At 46.8% G+C, this 26,817-nt stretch overlaps 8 protein-coding genes across 8 annotated transcripts; 6 read left to right on the top strand and 2 right to left on the bottom strand.

Annotated features, from left to right (window-relative positions):
• Window positions 1-3,116: 3,116 nt before the first annotated feature.
• On the top strand, window positions 3,117-3,846 carry F5891DRAFT_959394 (uncharacterized protein; the record flags this gene model as incomplete). Its single annotated transcript, XM_041375654.1, has 2 exons — window positions 3,117-3,163; window positions 3,216-3,846. 2 exons carry the CDS (start codon window positions 3,117-3,119, stop codon window positions 3,844-3,846), a joined length of 678 nt encoding a protein of 225 aa, XP_041221550.1.
• A 354-nt stretch (window positions 3,847-4,200) lies between these two features.
• Window positions 4,201-6,339, top strand: F5891DRAFT_959353 (kinase-like domain-containing protein; the record flags this gene model as incomplete). The annotated part of the gene is made up of 5 exons (XM_041375650.1): window positions 4,201-4,371; window positions 4,439-4,469; window positions 5,712-5,749; window positions 5,797-6,027; window positions 6,085-6,339. Coding segments are annotated over 5 exons (726 nt in total), but the record flags the coding sequence as incomplete, so codon positions are not given.
• Window positions 6,340-6,435: 96 nt separating this feature from the next.
• F5891DRAFT_959361 (uncharacterized protein) lies at window positions 6,436-6,692 on the top strand (the record flags this gene model as incomplete). Its single annotated transcript, XM_041375652.1, has 2 exons — window positions 6,436-6,551; window positions 6,599-6,692. Coding segments are annotated over 2 exons (210 nt in total), but the record flags the coding sequence as incomplete, so codon positions are not given.
• A 58-nt stretch (window positions 6,693-6,750) lies between these two features.
• Window positions 6,751-7,221, top strand: F5891DRAFT_959402 (uncharacterized protein; the record flags this gene model as incomplete). The annotated part of the gene is made up of 1 exon (XM_041375655.1): window positions 6,751-7,221. A coding segment is annotated over one exon (471 nt), but the record flags the coding sequence as incomplete, so codon positions are not given.
• Window positions 7,222-11,470: 4,249 nt separating this feature from the next.
• Window positions 11,471-13,105, top strand: F5891DRAFT_1250301 (KR domain-containing protein; the record flags this gene model as incomplete). Its single annotated transcript, XM_041369880.1, has 2 exons — window positions 11,471-12,650; window positions 12,707-13,105. Coding segments are annotated over exons 1-2 (1,524 nt in total), but the record flags the coding sequence as incomplete, so codon positions are not given.
• A 582-nt stretch (window positions 13,106-13,687) lies between these two features.
• F5891DRAFT_1250297 (uncharacterized protein) lies at window positions 13,688-17,112 on the bottom strand (the record flags this gene model as incomplete). Its single annotated transcript, XM_041369879.1, has 12 exons — window positions 13,688-13,699; window positions 13,736-13,926; window positions 14,096-14,375; window positions 14,437-14,610; window positions 14,664-15,090; window positions 15,144-15,658; window positions 15,714-15,856; window positions 15,911-16,334; window positions 16,394-16,502; window positions 16,572-16,870; window positions 16,917-17,033; window positions 17,059-17,112. 12 exons carry the CDS (start codon window positions 17,110-17,112, stop codon window positions 13,688-13,690), a joined length of 2,745 nt encoding a protein of 914 aa, XP_041221545.1.
• Window positions 17,113-18,416: 1,304 nt separating this feature from the next.
• Window positions 18,417-18,712, top strand: F5891DRAFT_1056189 (uncharacterized protein; the record flags this gene model as incomplete). Its single annotated transcript, XM_041362690.1, is given in 3 exon segments — window positions 18,417-18,471; window positions 18,485-18,486; window positions 18,530-18,712. Coding segments are annotated over 3 exon segments (184 nt in total), but the record flags the coding sequence as incomplete, so codon positions are not given.
• Window positions 18,713-21,996: 3,284 nt separating this feature from the next.
• F5891DRAFT_1056178 (uncharacterized protein) lies at window positions 21,997-23,039 on the bottom strand. The gene is made up of 3 exons (XM_041362689.1): window positions 22,971-23,039; window positions 22,773-22,913; window positions 21,997-22,710 (listed from the first exon to the last, which is right to left on the bottom strand). Exons 2-3 carry the CDS (start codon window positions 22,850-22,852, stop codon window positions 22,071-22,073), a joined length of 720 nt encoding a protein of 239 aa, XP_041221543.1. The 5' UTR covers window positions 22,853-22,913; window positions 22,971-23,039; the 3' UTR covers window positions 21,997-22,070.
• Between the last annotated feature and the right edge of the window lie 3,778 nt (window positions 23,040-26,817).

Genomic DNA, 26,817 nt, shown 5'->3' with positions numbered 1-26,817 from the left:
TTTTTGCTTTGAGTTTGCCAAAATTCAAGAGTTTCCTATGAAATCATGTAGTCATCGATCTAACACAGGTCAGAGTATGATACGCGAGAAACATGTATTTACATACTCTTCAGCATCGCTGGCTGAGCCCGAGGCGTAACAGCCCCCCGATTACTCTTATGGAACAAGGGTCATCTTGCGGAACTCAGACAATAAACCGTGACAGAGAATATATCTCACCTCATCTGTCGCCTGGTACGCTCGAATCATTAGGCTATGATGATCATATCAGAATGATAAACGGAGCGATGGTAATCATAGAGCAAATCCGATGCAAAGCTTACTATGTTCAATGCATCATGAGCTTGATGTCATGGTGATGTATTTTACTACCAGATATATGCTGAAAATTTCACAAGGGAGACGATAAGCAACGCACCAGAAGCCTGATGTCTGATTGTAGAGGCTCATCTCGATGGCATCGTGTTTCAGCAAACACTTATCCTGTAAGAGTGAGACCCGTCGTTCCCATGTAGCGTTGGCACAGATCAGTGCCATCCAGTGTTAAATACATGAAAGCTATGATATAGTTACCCGTGGCAACATCAAATTACGGCGATGAATTGAGGCTTGAGAATAGCTGTCGATGGAGAAACGGAAACAAAGGTCGAAGTTCGAAGGCGCTTTGAAGGTTGTAGGATGTGTAGGGGCCCTAGTTGCTATAAATACAAAACAGTTGCGGTGCTTTGCAAACAAAAGTCCAGAGAAGATCTCAGCGTTTTAAGGCAGGATGCTGAAGATGCACATGATATTGGGCACAATGAATTAAGCGCACCAAACATACTAATACGAAAGAGGCGTTTCCATGTGCAACGCCAAGGCTTGTCTAAATTCAAAGCCCGCGGCGCTACCTTCGTTGTTTGCGCAGTCAAAAAATGAACACAGCTCTGCAAGCAACGGGTTGAAATTTAAAGGCCGTTCCGGAACTCAGCCTCATCTGTACCACTCCCTCTTGTTGCATCGGTTATGGAAGACGAAAATTGACCTGTGCGTGAAGTTCATCGGACAATACCCGATAATACCTGTTGTTATGCACCCGCGCTAATATGCGCATTCGAATGTCAGACGGACTCTGCACCTCCCAGAGAAATTGACATTAGCATTGGAGGCGGCTTATTTAGGGCGTCTAGTATTGGCTAGCTGTAAGTTAAGTTATTTACCCCATCCCACTACTCTCGACGACATATGCTAGGCTGACCATCGATACAGCAACGCTCACGCGTCCACCGTCCTCAAGCATCAATAAAATTGCTCAATCATCGATTTGCGTCTGGACCTAGGCTTTATTTACCCCGACCCCACCCGAGAACGATACGCCTATCTATCACTCAAACTACGTATTTCAATGCTGAAGGTAAGCATTTCTGGGTGCACTCGATGCCTTTCGACTTGAAGCCCTGAATCTCTTCTAGGCAACGCTACTTTTACTATAGCTAGCCTTGTTGGTATACATATTTCACGGTACAGTGATGTTTGCCTGTATTATAATTTGATGAGTGAAGAAGTCCGTTCTGATAGAATTCACGATCGTCTTGAACCAAATATGTGTGTCAATTTGATCTAGATAAATGAAAACGGAATAACAAAATCAGCGATCTAATTCCCGATGATATACTTTTGTGTCGTCGTCATTCAATGCCTTATCTAGCCCGGCATCTATTCGAGGCCATCATTCTATAACGGACTTGGGCGGACAAAAAGTTTTCGTGATTTTCCTTGAAACTCTTCATCTCCAAATAAAGATTTCACATTGCTTTGTAAGAGTTTTGACTTCGACTTCGGCTTTCGATTTCGACTTCAACTTTCGACTTCGGCTTTCCACTTTGGCTTTCGACTTTGGCTTTCACTTTCGGCGTTGACTTTCGACTTTCCCTTGTGACTTTCATTTTCACATTTCTCAGCGCCTGATCGGGAAGTTCCAGGCTGTCTCTAAGTTACATCATCACGACCAACCCGCCAACCCCGAAGCCATTAGGTCCATTTTTCGCTGAGGGCCATGCCTGATGCAATTCAACTATCAAACATCTACGATTCTTTCACGCAACTGGGTGAGAGAGTCCATGTCACGCTCAGAACGCAGCTTGGTGACATTGGTCGCTTGAATGCTCAAAAGGCTGTCTGCCTTCAATTCCTCGAGGCTATTGAACAGGTGTAGCTACTTGTGGTATCATTACGAGAACTTAGGACGTGATCTGATAGCTATCTCAGCATTTGAACATCATCCCACCTGCGGAAAGACATGTCATTGAAGCCAGTGTGGATCGCATGATTCAAGAGCTAGATATTGCCACCACGATATCATCTGATCCACCAGATGCCAGCCCTGTCGACTTAGGAAGTCATACCCATACAGGCACTGTCGGAAGACCCAGCATTCACATTCTTCCGTCTGATCTTGCTGTACTCTCATCAGGAAGGGTATCAAGGAGGTGCCTAGCTGAACTCTATCAATGTCATCCCCGCACCATACGTCGTCGACTACTTGAATTCAACCTTTCTTCTCCTGGACCTCCAGTATATGTGGATGAGCAGCAGCCTGATGGTAGTATCAACCGAATATACCATCGAGGATCTTCGAGTGATCTATCCACAATTTCAGATGCTGAACTTGATAGATTGATACTGGAACTCCATCAGCAGTTTCCGTCCTTTGGACGACGGATGCGTGATGGCTATCTTTTGCAGCTTGGTTACCGCATCCCTCGCAGTCGTATAGAAGTATCATATCTGCGAGTTGTTGGTCCATCTCCTGCGACATTTGGTCCACGGCGAATCCAACACCGTAGCTATTCTGTACCAGGCCCCATGGCCCTTGTTCATCACGATGGACAGCATGGTGTGTTGTGTACATGTGGTGTAATAAAGCTACTAATTTATTTGCAGGTCTCATCCGCTGGAAGCTAGTCATCCATGGCTTCATTGACGGATTCTCTCGTTATGTTCTAGGAATTCGTGTCAGTAATAACAACCGCTCCGCAACTGTGCTCTCTTTATTTGAAGATATTGCTATGATCCATGGATACCCAAGCCGAGTGAGAGGCGACCATGGGACAGAAAATCTACTTGTTGCTGCCCGGATGGAAGAGGTACGAGGAATTGAGCGTGGCTCATACATATGGGGCAGGTAAGTATCATTGAGCTTTCCACATGCTAGCCTGTTTTAATTATATTTGCAGGAGCGTTCACAACATCCGGATTGAACGTCTTTGGGTGGATGTGACAAACGGCCTAGGGCAGAAGTGGAAGGAATTTTTTCAGACTCTTGAAGCCTACGACAACCTCAACGTGAACAACGATTCACACCTGTGGCTACTTCATTTCCTATTCATCCCTTTGATCAATGACGACGCAGGCCAGTGGGCAGCCTCGTGGAATCACCATGTTCTCGGGCGTCGTGGAGAGCCCCATCGGTCGCCCCATGACATGTTCATCCAAGGTATCATTGAGCACGGCCATCGAGGGGTGTTTGTTGAGTCGGCTGAGGACCAGGAGGTAGAAGATATTGCCAGCTATGGCATTGACTGGAATGACTTGGATGACCAGCGTCTACTGGCTCATCACAATACTCATAATCCCGAGGACGGTGATTCAACCAATCCATTTGTATCAAATCATCCTGATTCTGATCTATCCCATGTCGAGGTTCCTGAGTCCCATTGTCCATTTACTGACACTCAACTTCAATCTTTTCTCTCAGATATCCAGCCCCTTCTCGATTCTAGTCTTTATGTCGATATGCACTCACGCCGTCTACTTTGGATTCAAACATTAGCATTAGCTTCTTCTAGAACCGAGCCTAATACTTGAAACTTGTATATACTACGAGGACTCCCCTTCAGTCGGTACTTTGTGTTTTTTGAAAATCGACAAGAATTCACCTCAAGACCTTCTGTTTCTTTGTATCTTCTCCGGCGTCAAAAAAAACATACATCCACCCCATTAATCATACTGCTACATGGTCGCCTCTAACGCATCCAGATTCCACATCCACATCAAAAGACACGTTAAACGACAAATCTGCACCCATCTAATGAATAACCATCATCAGGTCGCAGTGAAGGTCTTCAAGATTGACCCTTCGAGAGCTACGGACAAAATTGAAAATGTCAGTCGTCTGGGTTCAATTTTTACTTTGCTGAATGGTCTATGTAGGCAATACGTCGAGAACTCAAAGTGTGGCTTAGACTGAAACACCAGACCATTGTTCCGCTACTTGGCTTCGCATACGTGAATTCCTCATCCAAGTTCCCGGCTCTCGTCTCCCAGTGGATGCCATCTGGAACGTTATCTGTCTACCTCAAAGAAACTACTATCATTACTGCTTTTGCCAAAGTTGCATTGGTGAGTTCTCTTCTCAACATTACCATCAATTATATCCAACAAGAATTCATGCTACTAGGTCAAGGGTGTTGCTGCTGGCCTCGATTATTGTTTGTCGATTTCTACCATGTCTTCCCTTTCGTTCTTGACGCCTATTCAGTCCAATCAATGAATGTTGTTCACGGGGACCTTCACCCCGTATGTACGGTCGTCTTTCTGCAGATGCTACACTCATTCCCAGGCCTCAGGGAAATGTCCTCATAGATGGTTCAGGGAATCCATGTTTGGCTGATTTCGGTCTTGCAACAATCGAAGGAGAAGCAGATTTACAGTTGAATCCGACCACTGTCGAATGCAATTTCGATTCTCGATGGCGGGCGCCTGAAGTCCTTGGACTGGAATGTAATCCTCAAAAACCGACTTTCATGAGTGATGTCTATTCTTTTGGTGGTATCATGTTCTATGTACGATCTCTCTGTTTTTGCAGCTCTATCCTAAGTTTTCTCATCTCAGATTGTCTCGGGGGATATGCCATGGAAAGAGAAGCAACATGTTCAAATCTGCGTCGCGCTATCGAATAAAGTCTCACATGCACGTCCCAAAAACATCCTCGACGATCGCTGGGACTTGATTCAGAAATGCTGGTCCTGGGAGGCGGGTCAATGCCCAAGGGCCACGAAAGTTCTTCAATACATCAATCAGTTTAGGACCGACAACTGGCAGGGTCGACGATCTAAGGTTCCCGCCAGTCAGGGGCTGGTGGACCTGACAGGTCAGATCGTCGGTACGATGACTGACCTGGTTGCTGCAGGTGATATCGGGATAATTTGCAAATGCGAATGGAGACGGCCGTTGGGTCCTATGATGGTCGGACAATGTTAGTAACATTGATGATATATTTATTGATTATTGTGCTGCAGGTTGCAGTAAAAGTCATCGAGGTTCACTTATCAGAGCTGGATTTACAAGTGAGAATTCGTTAATTCTTTTGTCATTTACAGCTTATCGTTGATCTGAATTTGATAGAGATTTCGACACGTGGCTAAGAATTGGGCTGTCCTCAGACACGACAACATCGTTCCCGTGCTTGGGACGACAGCAGGATTTGGGCCGTCTCCAGCTCTTGTTCTTCCATGGTTACAGAGCGGTACACTGCTCCGGTTCATCGCGGAACAGGGTGCTGCATTGAACATTAGGTCGAAGCTAAATTTGGTGAGTAGTTTGTTTAGGTATAACTTCTGTATCTCAACCTCATTTTTGTGTCGTTAGCTTCATAATGTGGTGTCTGGCCTTTGCTATCGTTCGTCTTTCTTTCATTTTAAGCTTGCTTTTACTGATATGGTTGCCATCAGTTCATGGATCGAATATGGTACATGGAAACATTACGAGTGTTCGTTCATCTTCTTGACATAAAACTTTCCTGACGGAGAGTTCCAGTCTAACGTTCTGGTTGACATCAAGGAAGGAGAATACATAGCACGCTTAACAGGCTTCAGTCTGGCGACAATTTTCAGTGGTCGTTTAGGTGACCGCACATTCGGATCAAATGTTCGAACTGGTGCCATCAGATGGATCGCACCCGAGTTGCTGAAGGTACATGACCAACCTGCTAATGGTGCACCAACTACGCAAACCGACATTTATTCATTTGGTCGCGTCATGTTTCATGTGAGATTTATAGATCCAGAAAACTTACGTACCTTTAACATGATCGCCTGTGCGCAGGTGTTAACACTGGTCATTCCTTGGAATGATATGAACGACATCGTAGTTCTTCAAAGAATTCTAAGAGGAGAAGACATTTCCCGTCCTGCGACACCCGATATGACAACAGCACGCTGGAATGAGATTGCACAATGTTGGTCGTCTGATGTATCTGCTCGTCCCCCCTTGTGTCCCCTCGCTCCCTCACCTGTCCTCGCATCACTTACACTGCGGCACGCTCGCTTAAGGCACTCGCACAGTCTCTCAATGGCCTAGCACTCGCATCTGATCGCAGTCTTCTTGCCAGTCTTTCGACTGCAACATCAAGCCCACTGGACACACTCGTTCCCTTTGCCCTAAACTGGTCTCCCTCAATTCTGCCTTGCCGAGCTGAGGAGAGGCCTAGACATCTTCCGAATGAAGACATCAGCAACACTTCTTCCAACAGGCGAATTCGACCTCCATATGCCGTTGCCCTCGGATGCCAAGTACGAGATCAGTATATCTTTGAGAGCTGCTAATCACGGTGATGCAGGTTCATGCCGCCAACCATTCCAGTGAAAGGTCTTTCCTGCATCGCCGTTGTTTTCGCACAACTGTACATGGACGGCGAATTCCGTGGACCTTGACCATTGTCTCCAAGGACGCCCGGCGAATGGAGTTCAATCTACCTATTGTTAGACTCAGCGAGGTTACCCTCCACAACCGTTGGTCCCAAGCCCAACAGGACTTGCCTATGGTCCGGCACACGTTCCTCACCTGTCGCTCGGTAACACTCAGCAACTCTATGACATGGTTCTCCCTACCGGAGACAATCATCACCCGGCCATTACTCGTGTGCAGCAACAACACAACGTGTTCCGTGGTGCTCATCAGCACTCCACCTCAGACCCTTCCGCTCTGCGAGATGCTGCTACATTAGCGCTCCTCAGCAACCAAGCAGTTTTTGCACAGGCGACTCATGGAATGTATCCCCCCATCCACCCCGGTCTCTACATTCCTATTCATACATTCCTGCGTGTGTCTCTAGGACAATCGTGCTATAGTGATCAAGGACCTTGCGGAAATGACTCCAAACTTCGGCCTCGTGTGTCAGAAGTATGCTCTCCTTTCCTCTCTTCACCCTACTCTCATACTCGCCGTCCGTGTTTATTCTGAACAACGACATATAGTGCATGTTCCAACTTTCTCATTGACAGATACTGTGAGTCTTCTGCACAGATGCTTTGCCAGTTTAACTATTTGGAAGATATCGCACTTCTGGGTTTGATTACTTGGATTCTCGGCACTGCATGGGAGGTCCTCTGAATCGTGCTATGTCTCGCACTCTGGATTGCGGTAAAACACTTACGTGAATTGCGACAACATTCGGCAGGAGGCATTATCGAGGACTGTTTCACGGTGCTGATGAAAACTCACGCAGTTTACTTTGCGAGGTAAGCTCATATTGTGATTATTGTTCCTTTTTTCCACTAATGGATCGGACGTGGTAGCTTTGTTGCTGTTTCTTGCTTCTCTCTCATTCTTGTTTTCTATCCAACATTCTTCACGGTATGTCAATCTTTCACTTGCCTATGCACGCTACCACAATTTATCGTTTCTATAGGCCGATTCCCTGGACAACCTGATTATTTATGGGTTTCTTCAGATTTTGGAGGTCGTGCAGATGTTTGTGTTGGGACCATGCCTGATCCTTGGTGTTCGAGAATACCACGCTAAGCTTGTGGCCAATTCTGACGCAGCAACTGGTATGACCTCAATCGCTTTCCAGGAGCGCGTGGAAATTTCGACTGGTAGTGGTGTGTGATACTCGGTGGAGTTAACGGTTGTCTGGTGCCCTCCAAAGACCAGGGAAATTTGCTTTTATTTATTACCACTTTCTTGAAGGTATTGATCGAAGTTATTGGGTGTTCCGAAGTAGATTTAAAGGAGACATAGTTGTATTATTTAGTCAAGTGATTTGTTATACATGTTGATAATGTTTAAATCGATAAATATCTCTACTGGCACTAGCTGCCCACTTGCACCAACCACTGGTCCTTTTTTTCTCTCTATGCGACGACAATCATTCATATGATTGCTTAGGCAGCGCGCGAGAGAAAAGTCGAGGGACAGCGCACTGCTTCAGTTCCTTAGCAATCCATACTCGATTCGTCTTCTTGCCTCATGCAATGTCCTATGAACTGCTACCTTATTTTCAGCTGACTCACGACAAGTGGCCTACAGATGATGCATTCAAGGTGATTACAAGGTGCACGAAGCACGTTCATGCATGCGTAGCTTAATGATGCAAGGTATACTTGATGAGTTTTTGGGACGCTGAAGTTGGTTAATGCTTGTGGAGGAGCTTGCCTTCGCTTTCACTCGCCGAGGTGGACATACAGATACAAATATAAGCGTTTCTGAGATTGTTACTGAAGCACTACTGGGTGATACATGTATACCCTATTAAGCATTGTGATATGAGGACCGTGATTCTTTAGCTGAGACACGGCGCCTCTGGGGAGTCAGGGGAATTTGAAGGAATCCAAGGTGCTAACCGGAAACGAAACATAAAACAGCCTTGTTGACGTGGCGCAAGATGGTGACAAGCGACACGCTCAGGAACGGACATGCAAGCACCAGCACCAGCAATAGTGCAGGAGTCGAGTATCTGCTACTTGAAGTCAGCTGCACATATGCTTCCATCGTCCTCCGTGACTCCAGTACTAGATGCAGAAGCTTTCTGGGTGGACTTGGATATATCTTCTAGCTTTGGTGTTATGATAGCGTCGTTGTGGAAGATCGGGAACTGTTCCTGGACTAGCGACGGGCGCGGTGATGTGCGGGCTCTTCCAATGGGCATTCAATGAGTTCGACATCCAAACTAAATGCTCTATATCAGAGGACGATCAACAGGTTTCGAGTAGTCATACCCAGTTCTTGGAGCTGACTCGCGAAAGTGTATTGTTTGTAACACAGTGAAGACACGCGGAGAAACGGGGGGAGGGAAAGTGTAGTACATCGTCCAGATGGACTGAGTCTCTGAGATTCGCTTGACTAGCGTCACTTTCTTGAAACGATGAGACAGTGAGCATATCCCCAATATATTACATACCACGTTCCAAGACCCATTGTCTGGGTTCAGCGCAATGAAATCTGTATCTGGAATGGACGATCGATATTAGTATGACGATGAACGATGAACGATGAATGATGAACGATGAACGATGAACGATGAACGATGAACGATGAACGATGAACGATGAACGATGAACGATGAACGATGAACGATGAACGATGAACGATGAACGAGAGTGACTTAATTCTTGATGGTTTCTTCCGCATCAATAAATGCCAAGAAGGGGCGGATCGACGGGAGCAAGCTCTCACCAATATGATAACTGGTACAACTATGTATTAGTGACTCCGTATACCGATGCTCATGTATCATATGTACTGACCAAGGGAACTTGGCAGCTTCGAGAAGAGTGACGTCAAAGCCTTCTCGATCGACGCAGAAATCGTCAGAGCAGCCGAAAGTCCACCTATGAAAGCCAGATGGATGCCAGAGGAGAAGAATGGATCGATGAACGCTTATTAATTGTCAGTCGCAAGTGCAAGGCATGGTTAGTGGTAAGTGGTAGGGGTTATTTACGTGTTGTTTGCATCAACCGAAGCCAATGTTTGGTTGTGCATTACAACTGAAATTTTCACCAAGACCGGTCAGATGCTAGATCGGCACATGCTGCAATATCATGTATGTACACACGTACAAATATATGACTTGTTCAGCTCCGGACTGGAGGCGATACATACAGTGCGGCTTGGAAGCTGGCACGGACGCCAATGGTTCGGGTGTAGCAAGTTGTACTAGTACTGTGAGATGTACAAGTTCTCCGACTTGCCCCCCCAAATTCGCTTTGCCTCACACACTCTCCTGGAGTCCTGCGAGCCGTTCGCAATAACACCCTCTCAGGCAGACGTCCACGTTTACAACTTGCTCACGGCACCGGAGCCATCGAAATACCCGCACTCTGCCAGATGGTACTCTCACATCAAATCTTATAGTGCAGAACATGCAGATCTGCCTGGTACCAGCACTGCTGGCCAGGCTTTTGTTCAATCGGCATTGGCTCCTGCCCTGTACACTTGCCTTGTTCTCGCTTCGGGCGCTCTCATAATTATTCCTTGCAGGTGCGAACTCCTAACCCTAACCCTAAGCTTGCTCAGTGGCTGCAGCCCGTGCTTTTTCTCGTTCTCTTCTTCGATCTCTCCTTTGGCACACTCCAGCGCTCCTCCCCCACCGAGCCTCCAAGTGCTTCGACACCCTCTGTGTCTCTGGGCGTTTCACACTGCCCTACGCCTTTGCCTTCGCCATCTAGCACCAGACAGTACTACTCAACCTGTCGCCTCACAATATCCTTGACCAGTCGTGTTTTCTGCGGAGCATTTGATTCGAGTGATGGTGTCCTCAAGACCTTGGTGATGGACACTACTGACGCCTGAGGCATACGGTTATATACGAATTCCATGGATGATCGGAAACACAGTTGGGTAGGTATGCAGTACATTTTCTTTCGCACTGAGGTTCACGGCATCTACTAGACCACTCATTGGAGGATCGCTCTCCCGACCAGCAGACAGACTCCCTGACATCTTTGGGCGATCAGAACTCCTGAAAACTTATCCATATCTCCTGCCATGGTCTATTTCAGCTTTTTTATATATCGATAGCTTGGCTAATCACATATTTTCGTCTCAAAGAGGTGAGCGTGATACTGAAAACTCATCTCTGGATCACACTAAGTATGGTTGTCAGAGCGTTTCTACCAGGACACCGCTTTGGGAGCTAATCAAAGAAAGATTCTTCCGACAGTCATACCAAAAGCTTCGCCAGACATCGAGTAATGTTGATCCTGGAGAAGCCCAATCAAAGCCACTTTCACTACATGCCTTGTTAACCTCGAAAGTGTTGAGGGTAACAACAAGTTATGCTACCACAAACCTGCTTTACATAGCGTTTACTTTGGTCCTACCTGTTTTCTATGCAACACCGATTGAACTTGGTGGTCTTTCCCTTGACCCTCCTCACATAGGCGCATTGCTTGCGGCACAGATGAGGACTCGGATGGTACTAATCCATTTGTCTCGAACCAACCTACACAACTATCACATGTTGAAGTCCCTGATGCCCGTTGCCCTTTACAGCTGACATCCAAAGTCATCACTCTTGATGCGAGGCTCAAGAAGATCACCCTCTTTTTCGACATACCCTCTCTGGCACGCCCGTGCGCTGCTCTTCGATGCACAAGGTCTTCGTCAAGTTCAAGAGCTCCTGGTAGCTTGACACATGCTACGTGGTACCAGTGCTTTTGTTCCTTAGTATAGACCATGCCAGTCACAGTGCGTTAGTCGGCACAGATGATGGAACGTTATTGTCCCCTTTACTCAACGTTATAGTTTACGAACACAGAAAAGAGATGGAACTTCAGCGGATATTATCTGCACAGGACGCCACAAATCCCTGTACCATCTATTTTACAGCACTCACTGGTCCGGGTGGAGACGAGGCTGTTGGGTTCGTGCGATCCTTGCGGAAGGAATACCTTTCATGGAAAATTCGCATGATAGTGTTCGACTCAGGTTGGGACGATGAAAGCATAAGACGGGCAGTTGAAGTTGTATCAAAGATGCACCAGGTGGAGACCGAGCTTGTGGTGGACACATCCGGATTGGTACATGTCCCAAGAATAACACCTTGCGAGGGTCCGAAGAAGGTCTCTCCTTTCAACTTCGACGAACCGTGGCGACTTGAGAAGTCGGTCATTGTTCATTGCTCATCTCCCTCTTTGGATGATCATTCTGCTGTCGTGCATGTACAACGTATCAGCCGATCGGACGATCAGATATGGACCTTTATTGGCTCATTGGACAGCTCGCACAAAGGCATTATGGGAATATCCACTTCCCCTGTTGGAAATATCATTGTATCGCCACTGGATAGCATGGTAGATGCTCCAGTAGCTTGGAATGCTGATATATCGACGGCACCTGCTGTTCTCGTGTTTGCTATAGCAGTCCTTGCTGTTGGTCCTACATATTTTGAGAACCCTGGAAGGTTTCGTGGAGAGATTCTGGTGACACACGCAGATTCTCAAACTGGCATCCAGATTGTTCAACTCTACCTTCTCCGGGGCTTTTGTGTTACTACTCTAATGCAACATGCGACGGACTCCGAAATTGGCCGCCTCCCTAATGGCCATTTCAATTTAATTGTCTCTGAATACAGAGACATGGCAACACTCCACCTCTTAGCACGCCTCTTGACAGCCAATGGGAAGACATTCCCATGGAAGCATCCGACGAAAGGCTTGCAATCGCTGCTTGCCTGTGACCCATGGTTAATTGGCCACGCTATTCGTCTTGGATCAGATATAGCTGGCAACAAGCTTAAGATCCCCATGCGCAGTCTCAGTGAGATCATTACTACCAAGCCTGGTGATCCCATCCATGTGAAGAAACATCTTTTCAGCGACAAGAAGGCTTATATACTGGTGGGAGGTGTCGGCAGCCTTGGGCTTCAGATTGCCCAGTGGATGTACAAGGTCAGAATTACGCTCTTCACTGAATCTATTTGTTTCACACTAAGTCGATTCATTAGAATGGCGCCCAGGAAATCGTCCTGACTTCGCGTTCCGGGTGCGCTGGAATTCAGCGCAGGGGAGACATTGCATCTCAGCGTATCATCGCATACCTCAAGAGCCTAGCAGACTTGAATTTACGCATCGATGCGATTGATGCCCTCTGCGAGCCCGACATGAAAGCATTGGTGGGAGAACTTCAGAATCCGCTTGGGGGATGCATGTTGCTCTCCATGGTTTTAGCAGATGGTTTCTTTTCTGGGCTATCGGTGAAGGACTTCAATATGCCATTCGATCCCAAGATTGGAGCTTTCGAGGTGTTATGCAACACAATTGACATAAACAAGCTGGATTTCTTCATTTCGTTTTCCTCAGTTTCAGCACTATTTGGCAATACAGGTCAAACTAATTATGCAGCATACGGGGCACGTGCAAATGAAAGACATCCCGCTGGAGATCATGGATCATGCACATGCCTTCTTATTGGATACTACAGCACTTGTAAGATAACAGTCGTATCATCCATGTAAAGATCCCAGCACAGCGAAGACATCCCTTCTGTGACCAGCGACAGTTTACTTCAAATCTCCAAACATATACCCATAAAAAGCTTCAATGACATGTTTTGTGACGTTTAGAGCTTGGAAGTCTTCGTTGACCTATTGACACTTATTCATGCAATCAGGCCCAGAATGCAGGCTTAGTTGACGCTGCAGGGCAGTACGATTATGTCAGGGTACAAAATGAAGCTGGTACAATATTACTGGGATGGTGCAAGGGTACAATCAGTAGCAATTAGTACGGAAGTCAGTACGAAGAAAGCAGTAGTGATATTCTATGGGTCACAGGATACGTGAAGGTCGGTCTTGGCAGCATGCAAATGAAACGATGCGAGAGATTAGTACAGCATAATAACGAGTTAAGTACAGCAATTGGAGCCATCAAACTGTTGAAGTGCGAGTAGAAAAGTGCAAGGAGTAACATTTACTATGTAGGCATGATTAGTAGCGTGCCTTTAAGACTCAGATCAGATAGGATAGCAGACATACAGAAGTATTGTAGTGATCGAAGGCGTTGCCACTGATACAGGAGTGAATCCACCTGTCAAAGTCAGTGGAAATGGACATGTCCGCCAGAATTTCTTGGTTCACAATGAGCGTAGATGGCTCATTCAACAGCACATCCACTGCATAGAAGCATGTGTGGATGTGGATTCCCTTGTCATCGTAGATGTCAAGGGCTGCAATAATCTAGAATAAGTGACAAGGTGCACCACATGTTCACGCCAATGATGGTTCCACTGCGTCTGGAAATTCAACTGTTCAAAGACATCAGTGACGAGACATGAATAGAGCAAATAAAATATCGAACCCTGATCTGTTGCTGGGGGCATGCTGGAAGGAACTCACTACCGGTGACACACCGGAGAAAGAGTCGAGTTCGTAACAATGGATCAATTACTACATCTTCTCCGAAAAGATCTGATCCATCATTTTGAGTAGGAGTGCTGCACCCACGGAGGTAGCGCTCCAGATGAAGTTTGAATCGTGCAATGATATCATTCAAGACACCACCAACTGGGGTAACATTGATGACAAGAAGGCGGATAACCTGCTCTGGTGAGGAAAGAATGCGGCCACCAAACATTCCCTCAAGAATCGTACTAGATGAATCTTCAGTGATGAAATGCTGAATGCAGCAGTGGTGATATGTGAGCCAATGAATGAATGTCTTTAATGTGAGGACGCACCTCACGTAATGTCATACGGTCGCCAATTAGGCAGTCGAATGCCTGACGCATTGATGAATATACAATGTGGTCAGGTGTTCCACGAGCAAACTGGTTGCCAAAGAACACCTGACATCGCAACCGGTGGGTAAGCTCAGCCTGTGCATGTACAGGAAGACGCCTCAGCTGTGTGATCTAACCAAGCAGTGTGAAAACATCGTCATGATAGAAATGAATGAGAAACTAACCTGGGCAGAAGCGTCAACTTCCAGAATCATGGAATACAAATTTGTTGCAGGTGCTATGGATAGTTCTAACCGGCCTGTTGCAGCATCAGTGACTAGAGGGGGTGGCCACGCAAGAAGACGTTGACTCCCAATGGGTGCAATGGCAGCGGTGAATGATGAAGTGGTAGCTGTGATGTAGTCGCTCAGCAGAAACAATACAATGATCGGAGAAACGGGGAGGATTTCTAGGTCCATAAGCATCGCAGTCCAGAAGATGATTCCATACGCCTGGTATGAAACAATATCTTCATCACAGGGGGGTAGTGAGGTCACAATGGGTACCCAATGCCCGTCGCAGGTACTTTGCCAATGCCCAGAGTCTTCCGTAATCATTCTGATGACCTCGCTCCAGAAAGAGCGAAGTACACCATGTCCAACACCATCGCTACTGTAGAAGAATAGGTCAGTGACATTTTGGGCAGAGCTGCCCATCCGACATACATTGAGACATCAAACTCCCCAGTGACAATGCTTGTTGGCGTCAATCCAGTAAGTGTGGCACCCGTTGACTGCTCGTCAGTCATTGAAGCCTCTGGGCGGCACCAACTCTTGATAGCGTCAATAAACGATCGGGCTGCAACTGATGCAGTATTTGCGCTGATGGTGATGGTAGCTGGATCGTCACTGAGGAGGGACTGCATGGTCGTTCGTGCAGCTGCTATTCTCCCTCTCCAAGCAGCAACAGCAGCAGCGGGAGATTGTTGACGGGGTTGCAAAGCAACAGGGGGACGCATGATGGTATTAGTGGCAGTATCTGGACCGGACGATGCAGAGGAAGCAGGACCATCGAAGGACATAATCTGAGGCATGCGTAGAGGTGATAAGGGTGCTGCCCCATTAACAGGAGACACTGGCCCTGGCAGGAAGAGAGACACCCCAACGTTGGTAGTATCTGCTGGTGTCAATGGCGCAAAATCAGGAACATCAAAATCCATATCAGAATCCATTGATGGTTGCTGAGGTGAAGACGTAAATTGAGCACCTACTCAGGCAAGAAAAGACATTACATACCTCAGAGCACCCGTCGGCGCATGTAAATTCTGTGTCCTCTTCATGTATGTCTGGTTGAAAGTTCTTGTTCCAGAGCCGAGGTGCAAGACACAGGTGCAAGCCCTGTCCATCGAGAGGGCCAGTAACAATAAACTCTAGAGGAACTGGATGCCACATCAATGATTAAGAACGGGAGAGGAAACGGAGGAGAAGCTTACCAACAAACACCATGCGGTGATCATGATGAGGTGACGGTACAGGGAGTTTGTCAGCATTTGCGGCCAAGTCTTTGTGAGTGACATCTTCAGCAGACTTCCGAGATGAGGTGAGTTTAGCGCCCAATGCTGATCGCTGACTTTTTCCAGTCATAAGGAACGACCAGGTGTATTGAGACATTGTGACAGTGTTGGTATTGGGTGCGCTGTGAGGGCGGGAAAACACAAACCCCTTGCCATCCAAATGGTTGGTCAACTGAGTATTGAAAATAGGTCCTGCCAATTCGTCTGAGCGCGCCGTCACTTCAAACTTGAATGAGAGTCGCAGGGACTCGGCCTGGCGTAAAAAGGAGCCAATCTTTTGAGGCACAGGGCACCGGAGTTCACGAAACAGCCGATCAAAGTCTGTTGTGACCGTTCCATACACCTAGACAAAAGTACAAGAGTAAAAAACTATGTGATACGTTGCATTCAAAGATTACTCACCGGCTCAGGGTGGATGACCACCAAGTACTTGATGGATTGAGTGGTGCGCTGAGTCAATTGTCTCCTGGGAGCAGTGGATGATCTGGTTGAGTTGCCAGACGGTCCAGACCTGCCTGCCCGGGAAGAGATTATTGGCACTGATGTCAGTGGAGATGCTGATACCCCATGGGGGGCACACCGGCGGTCATTTGTAGTTCCAGATGCAGGTGCATGGGGAGGACTCCACAGTCGAAGGGTCAGAGGTGCAGGAGTTGTCGGCGGTGCTCCAGTGCTACTGGAAAGTGGTGATGGAGGAGGATGAATGTACTGGGCAAGTGCCGGACTGCCAGATGAAGAACTTGATGAATTTGCCATGGTCGAATCATAACCAGAGCGGATAGTTGGGGTGATGGGCGCTTGAGTGGGAGTAGGGACATGGACGTAATACGCTCCATTACAGAGTGCACACATGGATCGATATGTGGCCGGATTTTCATTCTACATAATGTGAATTTCATGATTAGTGTTCATTCTTTATACTCACCGTAGAGAAATAGGTGCCAGATGCACATCGACGAGGTGGAAGGGCCACAGTTGTGTGATCCTGCGGGGTATGAGTGCATGCGCACTCATTAGGCTGGGATCGATCAGCACCAAATACCTGAGAGTCACAGAATGTAACTTACACCCATTTCCAAATATCCACGACATGCACACTGGCGGCAGGGGGATGAGTCCATGTCTGGGATGTCCTTGAAGCGACGGGGAAAATGAAGAGTTATGTCAAGAAATGGGAGACGTCAGATTTTATGTATCCATGTGCGTTCCGTGGTCCATGTGCTACCATGATCCATGGTAGCTTGCAATAGAAGCTCGAACAGTATTTTCTCACCCGCTACTCAAGCACTTGTAGATTAAGCGCAACCTTAGCAGGCACCCATGACAATGACAAAGCTTGCTCTCTCGAGCCTCATAATTCAAAATGGAAGGTAACTGCACACATGGGGTAGATGTGAATCGGTTCTGTGGGATCACATATTCCATGCTTAGAGGTTAGATAGCTGGAACCAGAAACTAATGTGATAACAAAGCCAGCGCTTCCATCTGAAGGGCGATATGTGTGACCGACCGGGCGCAAGGGGCCAGTGCTTCCCTGTGAAGTATGAGTCGGGCGCGAGAGAACAGGCAGGCGCAAAGATTAGTGCTGCCGCAGTCCGGTTCCGAACCTCGGTTCGAACCTGAACCTTTCCGAACCGGACGCATGGTCCGGTCCAAGGTTCGGCCAAGACTCAGAACCGAACCTTTCCAGAGGTTCGGGGTTCGGGCTGGTAGTGAATAGGTTCGAACGGGTTCGAACCTCTCAATTTTTGTACGCTTTACACTTTTTTAAAAAGATGTAAGTATTTACTATGTGTCAATATATGCAAATGCATGTGTCTGCAACCCGCGCAGGTTTGAGCCGGGTGAAATTGACGCGGTCCTCTGTCGTGCCTGCCGCAGTCGTGACGCGCTGTGACACAGTACTGCACCGTCACAACATGTTCAAACACTAGGTATCTTATGTCGCTATATGAATTCCAAACACTTTGAACTCTTGCTAATGATTAATATAGGTAAGTACTACTTGGGAATGTTATGAGCCATGCTGATCAAAGTCGTTGCTTATTGTTCGCAGGAAGTGAGTATGTCAAGATTTTCGAGCTCGAACCATTCTGATCCAAATCGTTGGCGGACCAGGCCACCGTTCCTCGTTCGAACAAGAGCCGTGCTGATCCAAGACGTTGGCCACCGTTCGCAGGTCGTGAGTGTGTCGATCCTCGTTCGAGCAACAGCCATGCTGATACAAGTCGTTGCCCACCGTTCGCAGTTCGTGAGTCTGTCGGTCTTCGTTCGAGCTCAAGCTATGCCGCAAGTTACCGTGTTCATCCTCGAGGGTCTCAGGTGGAGACCTGTCACTATTGGAGGTACGTCTTATTTCAGTTGTGATGATGCGATAATGGACGACCACCTTTCACTACAGGCTTTGCGCATCGCGCGACGATGCAGGTCGTGTGCGCGGTGATCACTGATCTCAAGTTTTTCACTTTTGGTTTTGGCCGCCGGTGAGTGGTATCGTTCATCTTTCCACCTTTTCTCATGCCTTACTTGAAAATACTAGAGTGTGTCCTGGTCAACATGTCGCGAATCGGTCCATCTTCATCAATACAGCTGTTATTCTCTGGGCTTTCCGCCTTTCAGAGAATCCTGCAGCGAAGATTGACACGCTTGCAATCTCGAATACTGCAACCGTACATGCTGCTGCGTTTGAGATATGTTTAGAGAAGAGGATCGATGAGAATGTGATCAGGGAACTATGTGCACCGGGCAAATAAAATGTGTTTATTTTAGAAACTTGAATTCAATCTTTGTACAAAGAAGTTCTCCTTGCGTTAGAGTCTTTTCGTTGTCTGTCCGACTCGAATTACATGACAACTCATGGTCTCGAGCCTATACAACCACAGATGGTCCAAGCTTAGTCGAACCTGGTTCGAACGCGAACCGGACCCTCCCGAACGCGTTCGGTGACGTTCGGTCCAGGGTTCGACCAAATGGCTGAACCGAACCTATGGTTCGGTTCGGCGTTCGGAAAATTTGCCCCAAGAACCGAACCGAACCGGACTTCGGCAGCACTAGCAAAGATGCTTTGTAGTAAGAATATAGAAAAATGATGAAAAGTTAGAACGTACCTTGAGCTTCAGTGTCACCAGCACTGGTCCCCTGCAACTCCCTCATGGCCTATGGTGTACCCGCGCGGGTATTTGCACGACATCGATCGGAGTTTGAAACCAAAATGTGTCGACGAAATCAAAACCGAAACTGAAAACGCGTGAAATCAATAAGTGAAATCAAAATCATGAAATCGAAACTTAACGTGAAAATCAGTCTCGGGAAAGCGAGAATTAGCACCCGAAAACGAATCACTTGTGTTTGAAAGCGAAATGAAACGTCGAAACTCTGAATTGAAATCGCTGGGAATTTTGTCCGCTGGCGCCCTTCATATCATTCTTTCATCCATCGTGCTTCTATTCAGCGCGGGGCTTAAGCTTCAAGCTTCATCAATCACACGGGTTATCCTAATCCCGCCATCGATGCACCGGTCACTGGCACCCACCCTTATGAATATTGGTCGTTACAATAGCTCATGCACATGTGCGAGACATTACGTACGCTACCCTTAGTACTCAACAAGAAATAGGTTTGCTTATCAAACATACTTCGATACCTTACATATTACATAGATATGTATCTCGATGGATCCTCGACCAAATTTCTCGTCCTTGCAGACCACTCGGTAAGTATTTGCCTACACAGTACTGCTAGTTGATACATGCACACGCTCCTGGAAAACAATCGAAATCATGCTAGTTTCTATGTCGGAGTCTGCCACGAGTTTGGCGTGGTATCCTCGAACGCTAAGGATAAGGCGTGGTCCCAACACAAACCTCTGCACGACCAGTAAAATTGGAAAAGCACCATAGAGTATCTGAACTTCAATAGAATATGAATTCTACAGAAATGATGAGTAGTGGTTACACACGAATGTCAGCAACAGGTCAGCGCACCTGGAGTTCTGGAGAGATATAAGCAAGCTGCAGGCAAGAGACGCAAGCAAAGCTAACACACGGGGAACTTGAGCAGCAAAATATAACTGTGTTCACGTTGCAGGCTCACCTTGTAAAATAGAGAGCGTGGGATTGAATCAGCACTCTGAAAAAGTCCCCGATGGTCGATCCTGTTGATGGGCCGAGTCGCCGCAGGCCACGAAAGTGTTTCACAGCAACCCAAACTGAAAGACACAGTGCGAGGACCTCCCAAACAGTGTTGAGCATCCAAACCATTGAAAACAGAAGCTGCTCGTCGCCTTCCATTCCGTAACCGCATATATACGTGCCAGAGAGTATCAACTCCTCTAGGGTTTGTTCATGAACTGTGTTCATCGACTCAACAAGTGAAGCTTACCTCCTACAACGTACTTGAGGTCTATTACCGTGATTACTACACAGGCGATGTTTAGCGCCAGGAAGATGATAACAAGGAAGATCAGCATCGTTGTAGATCCCTGGTACATAGCATGCAACCGAGCGATCATGATGACTTGCATCATGTTTCATTCGGGTCAATATCACTGAAGTATTGAAGCTGGGCGACTCACCGCCCAACATGGCAGCTATGACCACATTTGTCCCATTCTGTGCGTATTCCACAATGATGCCTGAAACACTCAATTAGTCAATACCCTCGTACTAGGATCAAACACTCATACTCACACCTATCGAGTCACTATACTGAGCCAAGTTAGTAAATGGTCGGAATGATACTCACCCCTTCATATGAGTGCATTAATTGCATATGAATGAGATAGTTGCGGAATACTCACTGCATCTGTCAGCCTGACTGATGGTATACTTGCTGTGGGCTGCTGGTCAGAAAAATCGAACACAGTGCGTATGAGACATACGCAGAATGCTGATGCTGGCAATGAGAGATGGGGTATCAATACAGAATCACATTATTAGCCACGATGACGTACACAGAATATGGTATTCCAATGTAGCGTATCTAGAACATTATGAAGTCAGAACAAGAATACCGTTATAACACAACATGAGGTACGAACAACCAAATACAGCACAGTCATGAGCGACCAGCGTTGCCTCTATCGCTAATTCAATAAATTGTCCTGTTTTTCTTCTGATACGACTTTTGTTACTCACCCAAATCAGTTCAATCTATGAAACCTCACTTAGCGAGTTTTCCGCTCCGCCGATGACATCAACGTACCTCTTGGCCGAGTGTTAAGACTGGAAGTATCATGAGAATATGAGTCATTTTAGAAGACCGTCTCGCTCACCCCAATCGTATACCACCACGACACCCGCAGCAACTGCGGAACCACCAGTCTATGTTCAATAAATATGGACATTTTGGATTTTGCTGTAACGAACCTTTCCAATAGCTGAGAAACATCGAAAAATTGATTAGCGGCCAGAAAGTGGAGTCATTTGAGACTATAGTCATGTTTGAGGGGTATCGGTGAGCGGGGAGTGCTGAGCGGGGAGTGTTGGCAGTACTAGTGTCGGTCGTACTAGATATACCATCTTTTACTAAAAATAGGCTTCACTCATGCCACCATGACGATGTAACATTTCTGTGATCTCATCAACATTCCTTGACACGTGGACACACGATAAGTACGGTTACCTCCACACATAGATACAGATGCATAGGTTGGTATTGATCCTTGATGCGCACTAAGAGGCCTAGGACGTTGAGTCATCGAGAAGAGGTTCACGTACGGGTGTCAGACGTGAAGCGCCTGCCAGAGGTTATAATTGATCAGCTCCCAGCAGCCCACTACACACAAGGGAAGCAGCCATTCCTTTTTCGTGGCCTGCACTTGCGCATTGTAATGCGCACTCTGCGGCTGTATAAGTCTAGATGAGTGACTCAGCCTGACTGACCGTGTGCGCTGCTATCCATGTTAGTAAGTACTAAGTTAGTCCAATCCTGACCGGCTCAGGCTCAGGGTGTCCAGGCCCACACAACATTGACGTATGCAAGACATGTGGTGCACACTGTGATGATGGTGGCCTGGGTTGACCTGTTGAAAAAACCCGACATTGTTTTAAGTGCCTCTGAATATAGTACACACAGTCTCCTACGCTAATCCACACTCCTTCTCAACATCTGCAAGAACTTGAGCCCATTTCCCCCCATTCCAAGAACTGATCCTGACCCACTCATCCTCCTTCAGGACTCGTTTGAACCACAGCAACCAGCAAGCCACAATGATGTCTGCATACGAAAAAGTGTTGCCCATGAACCACTTTCCGTCTGTTTTCTGGTACCATTCGTACGCAGTATTGTGCCCCTTCTCTAGTAGGGCCCAGTCTTCATCGTAATTCGCATCCCAAGGTAGCGGGACGTCCATCGAACGGATTTTGATAAAGAACTTTGCACTGACGGGACTCAATATTTCTGTGGAGCGTACGAAGATAGACTTTACAGCAGGTATAATGAGTTTGATATGGGCAGAGTCGAACTCGCGTATCAGGGACTCTGAATTGTTAGGAAAAATAGGCTTCTCTGGATATGTCTTTTCAAGGTAGGAGGCGATTTCGAGGGAGTCGGTGATGAGTGCGCCGGTGTTAGGGTCGCTGAGGACCGGGACAGGGTAAACATCCGTGCCGTCTGGACGTTTGTTTGGCTTTGCACCGATGGCCTTCATAGCGATCGAGATGTCTGAGTATTCGACCCAGACGGTCACGAATGGAAGACCCTTGTAGCTCAAAATGAACCTGAGGCGTAGAGTAGACTTTGATCAGATATCAAAGTGACATACATGACATGAACTACTGACCTCGGCTTTGCGGGGTTGGGTGACCAGCTATTGCCTGGTAGGTTGGAGAGGGTGTCGTACAAGACAAGTGTCTGCATCATGGAGTATACTAAGACGTGGGGTTTGAAGTGCTGCGGCCAATCTTGAAACTTTTTTTAAAGGCTGAGCGGCTTCATTGGTAAGCATCTTGGTTAGCATCCTTGAACACCGGGACTATACCTGTGTACCGCCGCAGTGGAAAGTTAGCAGCCAGTGGTGTCATCGGAAGCTGTGTTGGAGTGGTTGACCGTGTTATGGTGGGTATGAATCAGAAATGCAACCTTGAAGGCGCATTACTTACTCCACATGACGAATGAATAATCACAGTACTAGTGTTTTCAGGCGCGTACTGAACATAGTATGAAAGATACGGGGCCTCCATCAGCAACGGTGAATGTCACAGATCTGGCCAGTCTGGGGCCAAAGTCTGAGGCGGAGTCTGGGGCGTTAAGCAACGTCTGGGGGTCTCCTTTTCCAAATTTTAATCAAAGTCCGCAGCGCTGCGCTACCTTCGGCGTTTACGGAGTCAAAAAATGAACAGCTCTGCAAGCAATGCCGTTCTGGAATTCACACCTGTGCCAATTTCTCTTGTTACCTCCCTCGCGGATCAGTACTAGTCATGGAAGACGAGAATTGACCTGCACGTGAAGCTGGATGGACGGGCACTATGCCTAAAATCGTATTTGGTCTGCCTACATAGTACTTGAGCATATATATAAGACCAAAGCGTTGCTCCTGTGACAGACCCTCCAGGCACATTCTACTACCGCTCTGAAGGTCACCCTTTCTCGTGCTTAGACGCATTATAGTGAGTTTTTTCCTCCATCAACTACCTGATCAAAGACGCTACTTGTCCTTTCCAGGCCCTTCACTCTCTATCTGTTCGTCCGGGTGACCATGCTGTGATGACCTCTTCACTTACATTTACTCTTGAAATATCGCTACTCCAGGGCCGAATTGATTGATATTTAATATTTAATATCAACGGGTGTGTTATATTTACATATACGTCTCATTTGGTGTTTTGCTCTTACAGTGATGCGACTCGGCAGGATGAAAATAGATTGTTGCAGGGCTTCCCAGGTACGCCTTGATCAAACCAGACATGTGCGAGTCTAATTCCCTCGATCTAGATTCTAGATAAATAAAAAAACATAGAATCCTGACGAAATCGGCGATCTAATTCCCGATCACATACTTTCGTCGTCGTTCGTGTTGTTGACCATTCTAGGTCATCCTTTCTTCATCCATCGTGCTTCTATTCAGTGACAGTGCGTTTCCCCCATTCTATCAGACACTTCATTCGAGTACCCATCTGCTTACCATAGCTATATCGGAGCCACTGTGATCCATGCCAATGGGTGTGTATGCATATCTGTATCTCATTCGGTGCTTTACTCCGATGGTCCCGCTTAGGGAGTGTCCCAACAGACTATCGCAGTCGATACCTCATTAGTAGTTTGATAGGTACGCTCGAGGCCTACTAGCATTATCTGATTCTCCACTCCCCACTCAGCAAACTACATATCCTTGTCATGCTCATCCGCGAGAGATGTGCAGTCAAGCAATGAGTCTATACATGACTCATCCATTTCATTCTCCGTAGCCCATCGGATAGAAGAAACCGCATCTGACCACCGATGAGTTATCAGTCATCTGGCTTCGCGATTCGCAGTATCTATATGTCCAGACAGCGGAACACCAACGTGCAGAATCAGCTGTCAAGCACTTTTACTGATTTTCGTTGTATTTCAACATCGGTCATCAAGGACCAGTTTGGTTGCTAGATACTCCGGATAATTTCACCTTACCACTTAGTTCAAGCGCGGGTGCTTCGCACCAGTAGTGATACAACATTGCCTGGACCTTGTAAATATACCCCAAAACCCTATATGCTAAATAAATACCACGATGGACCCTCCACTGAATTTCTCCTCCCTGTAGACCGGTCAGCAAGCATTTCCGCTACACAGTACTGCTAGTGGATACATGTACACGCTCCTGGAAGACAATCGAACTCATGCTAGTTTCTGCGTCGGAGTATGCCACAAGTTTGGCGTGGTATTGTCGAACGCTCAGGATGAGGCGTGGTCCCAGCACAAACATCTGCACGACCAATAGAATTTGAAGAGCACCTCGGAGTATCGAAACTCCAATAGAATTAGAATTTGAATGCTACAAGAATGATGAGCAATGTTGACACGCAGATGTTGGCGACAGGTTGGCGCACCAATATTTCTGGAGAGAAAACAGCGAGCTGGAGGCAAGAGACACCGGTAAAACTAACATATGCGGAACTTGAGCAGAAATATAACCACGTTCACATTACAAGCTCACCTTGCAAAATAAAGAACGTGCGATTGTATCAGCACTCTGAAACAGTCCCCGACGGTCGATCCTGTCGATGGGCCGAGTCGTCGCAGCTCACGGAAGTGTTTTACAGTAACCCAGACTGAAAGGTACAGTGCTAAGACCTCCCAAACAGTGTTGAGCATCCAAATGATCGAAATAAGCCGGTTGTTCCCTTCAGATAAATCGCACACATATGTGTCAGAAAGGATAAGCTCCTCTAGTGTTTATCCAGATTCCAATGAGTCGTGTTCTTCAGGTCAACAAGTAAAGCTTACCCAGTACATCATCGTTGAGTGCTATTGCTGCGATTATTGTGCAAGCGATGTTTACAGCCAGGAAGATAATAACAAGGAAGATAAGCATCGCTCTAGATCCCTGATACATGGAATGCAACCGAGCAATCATGATGACTTGCATCGCGTGTCAGTCAGGTCCATATCACAGAGGTATTGTACCTGGGTCACTTACCGCCCAACATGGCACACAAGGCCACATTTGTCCCACCTGATGCGTAGTACATGATATTGCCTGAAGATCCCAATTAGTGAACGCCTTCGCACTAGTATCGAAGATCCGACTTACACCTATTGAGTCATGATGTTGAGCCAAGTTCAATCCTTGTATTCTCACTCACTTCTACATATGAGTGTATTGATTGTATGGGAATGAAATAGTTTCAGAATACTTACTGCATCTGTCAGCGATACCGATGGCATATTTTCTGTGTGCGGCCGGTCAGCAAAATGAAACACAGAGTATATGAGACATACCCAGAAGACGGACACTAATTGTCAGAGATGAGCTATTAGCACAGTGCAAAGTTGTGGATCTCGACACATACACAGAATATGGTATTCCAATATAGCGTATCTGGAGTATTCTAGAGTCAGCACAAGTTGCCCACCACGCTAAAGCACAACATGAGGTACTAACAATCAAATACAGCACACTCATGAGGGACCAGCGTCGTCTCTGTCGCAAATTCATTGCATTGTCTTGTTTTCTTCTAATACGGAGCTCTTATCACTCACCCAGATGAGTTCAATCTATGGCACCATTCTTAGCGAGTTGGCTACTCCGGCGATGACATCGACGTACCTCTTGTCCGAGTGTTAAGACTTGAAATATCATGAGAACATCAGCGATTTTCGAACACTGTACTGCTCACCCCAATCGTATAACACCACGACGACCGCGGCAACTGTGAAACCGCACGTCGACATTATATTTAGACATATTGATGCGACAAACCTTCCCAATAGCTCAAAAAAATGTTCAAACTGATATACGGCCAGTAACTCGGATCATTTGAGACGAAGGTCATGTTCGAGGAATGGGTGAGCGAGTGGGGAATGTTAGTGTATGACGATAGCTTCGTGCTAGATATACCACCGTTCGGCACTTGGATCTCCAAAATCAGCATAACGGAGAACCGAGATAGATAATCGATCCTACCTCAAGATTTTTGATCGGGTGAAACGGAGCGAAATCAAATACAAAGCTGGCAATAAACCTGCACCACGCCAGGAAGCTAATCTCTGAATGTACAGGCTCATCTCTATGGCATCGTGTTTCTGTAAGCATGTAACAGACTAAGATTGGAACCCATCGTTTGCTGAAGTCAGACGGACCATCACAGGGTAGAAGCTGACTAAGATAACACAGCACGACACAA

Source organism: Suillus fuscotomentosus (assembly GCF_016647785.1).
Source record: "Suillus fuscotomentosus strain FC203 chromosome Unknown F5891scaffold_60, whole genome shotgun sequence".
Classification (NCBI taxonomy): domain Eukaryota; kingdom Fungi; phylum Basidiomycota; class Agaricomycetes; order Boletales; family Suillaceae; genus Suillus; species Suillus fuscotomentosus.
The sequence above is the reverse complement of the archived record's forward strand: the minus strand, read 5'-3'. Positions and strand labels throughout refer to the sequence as shown.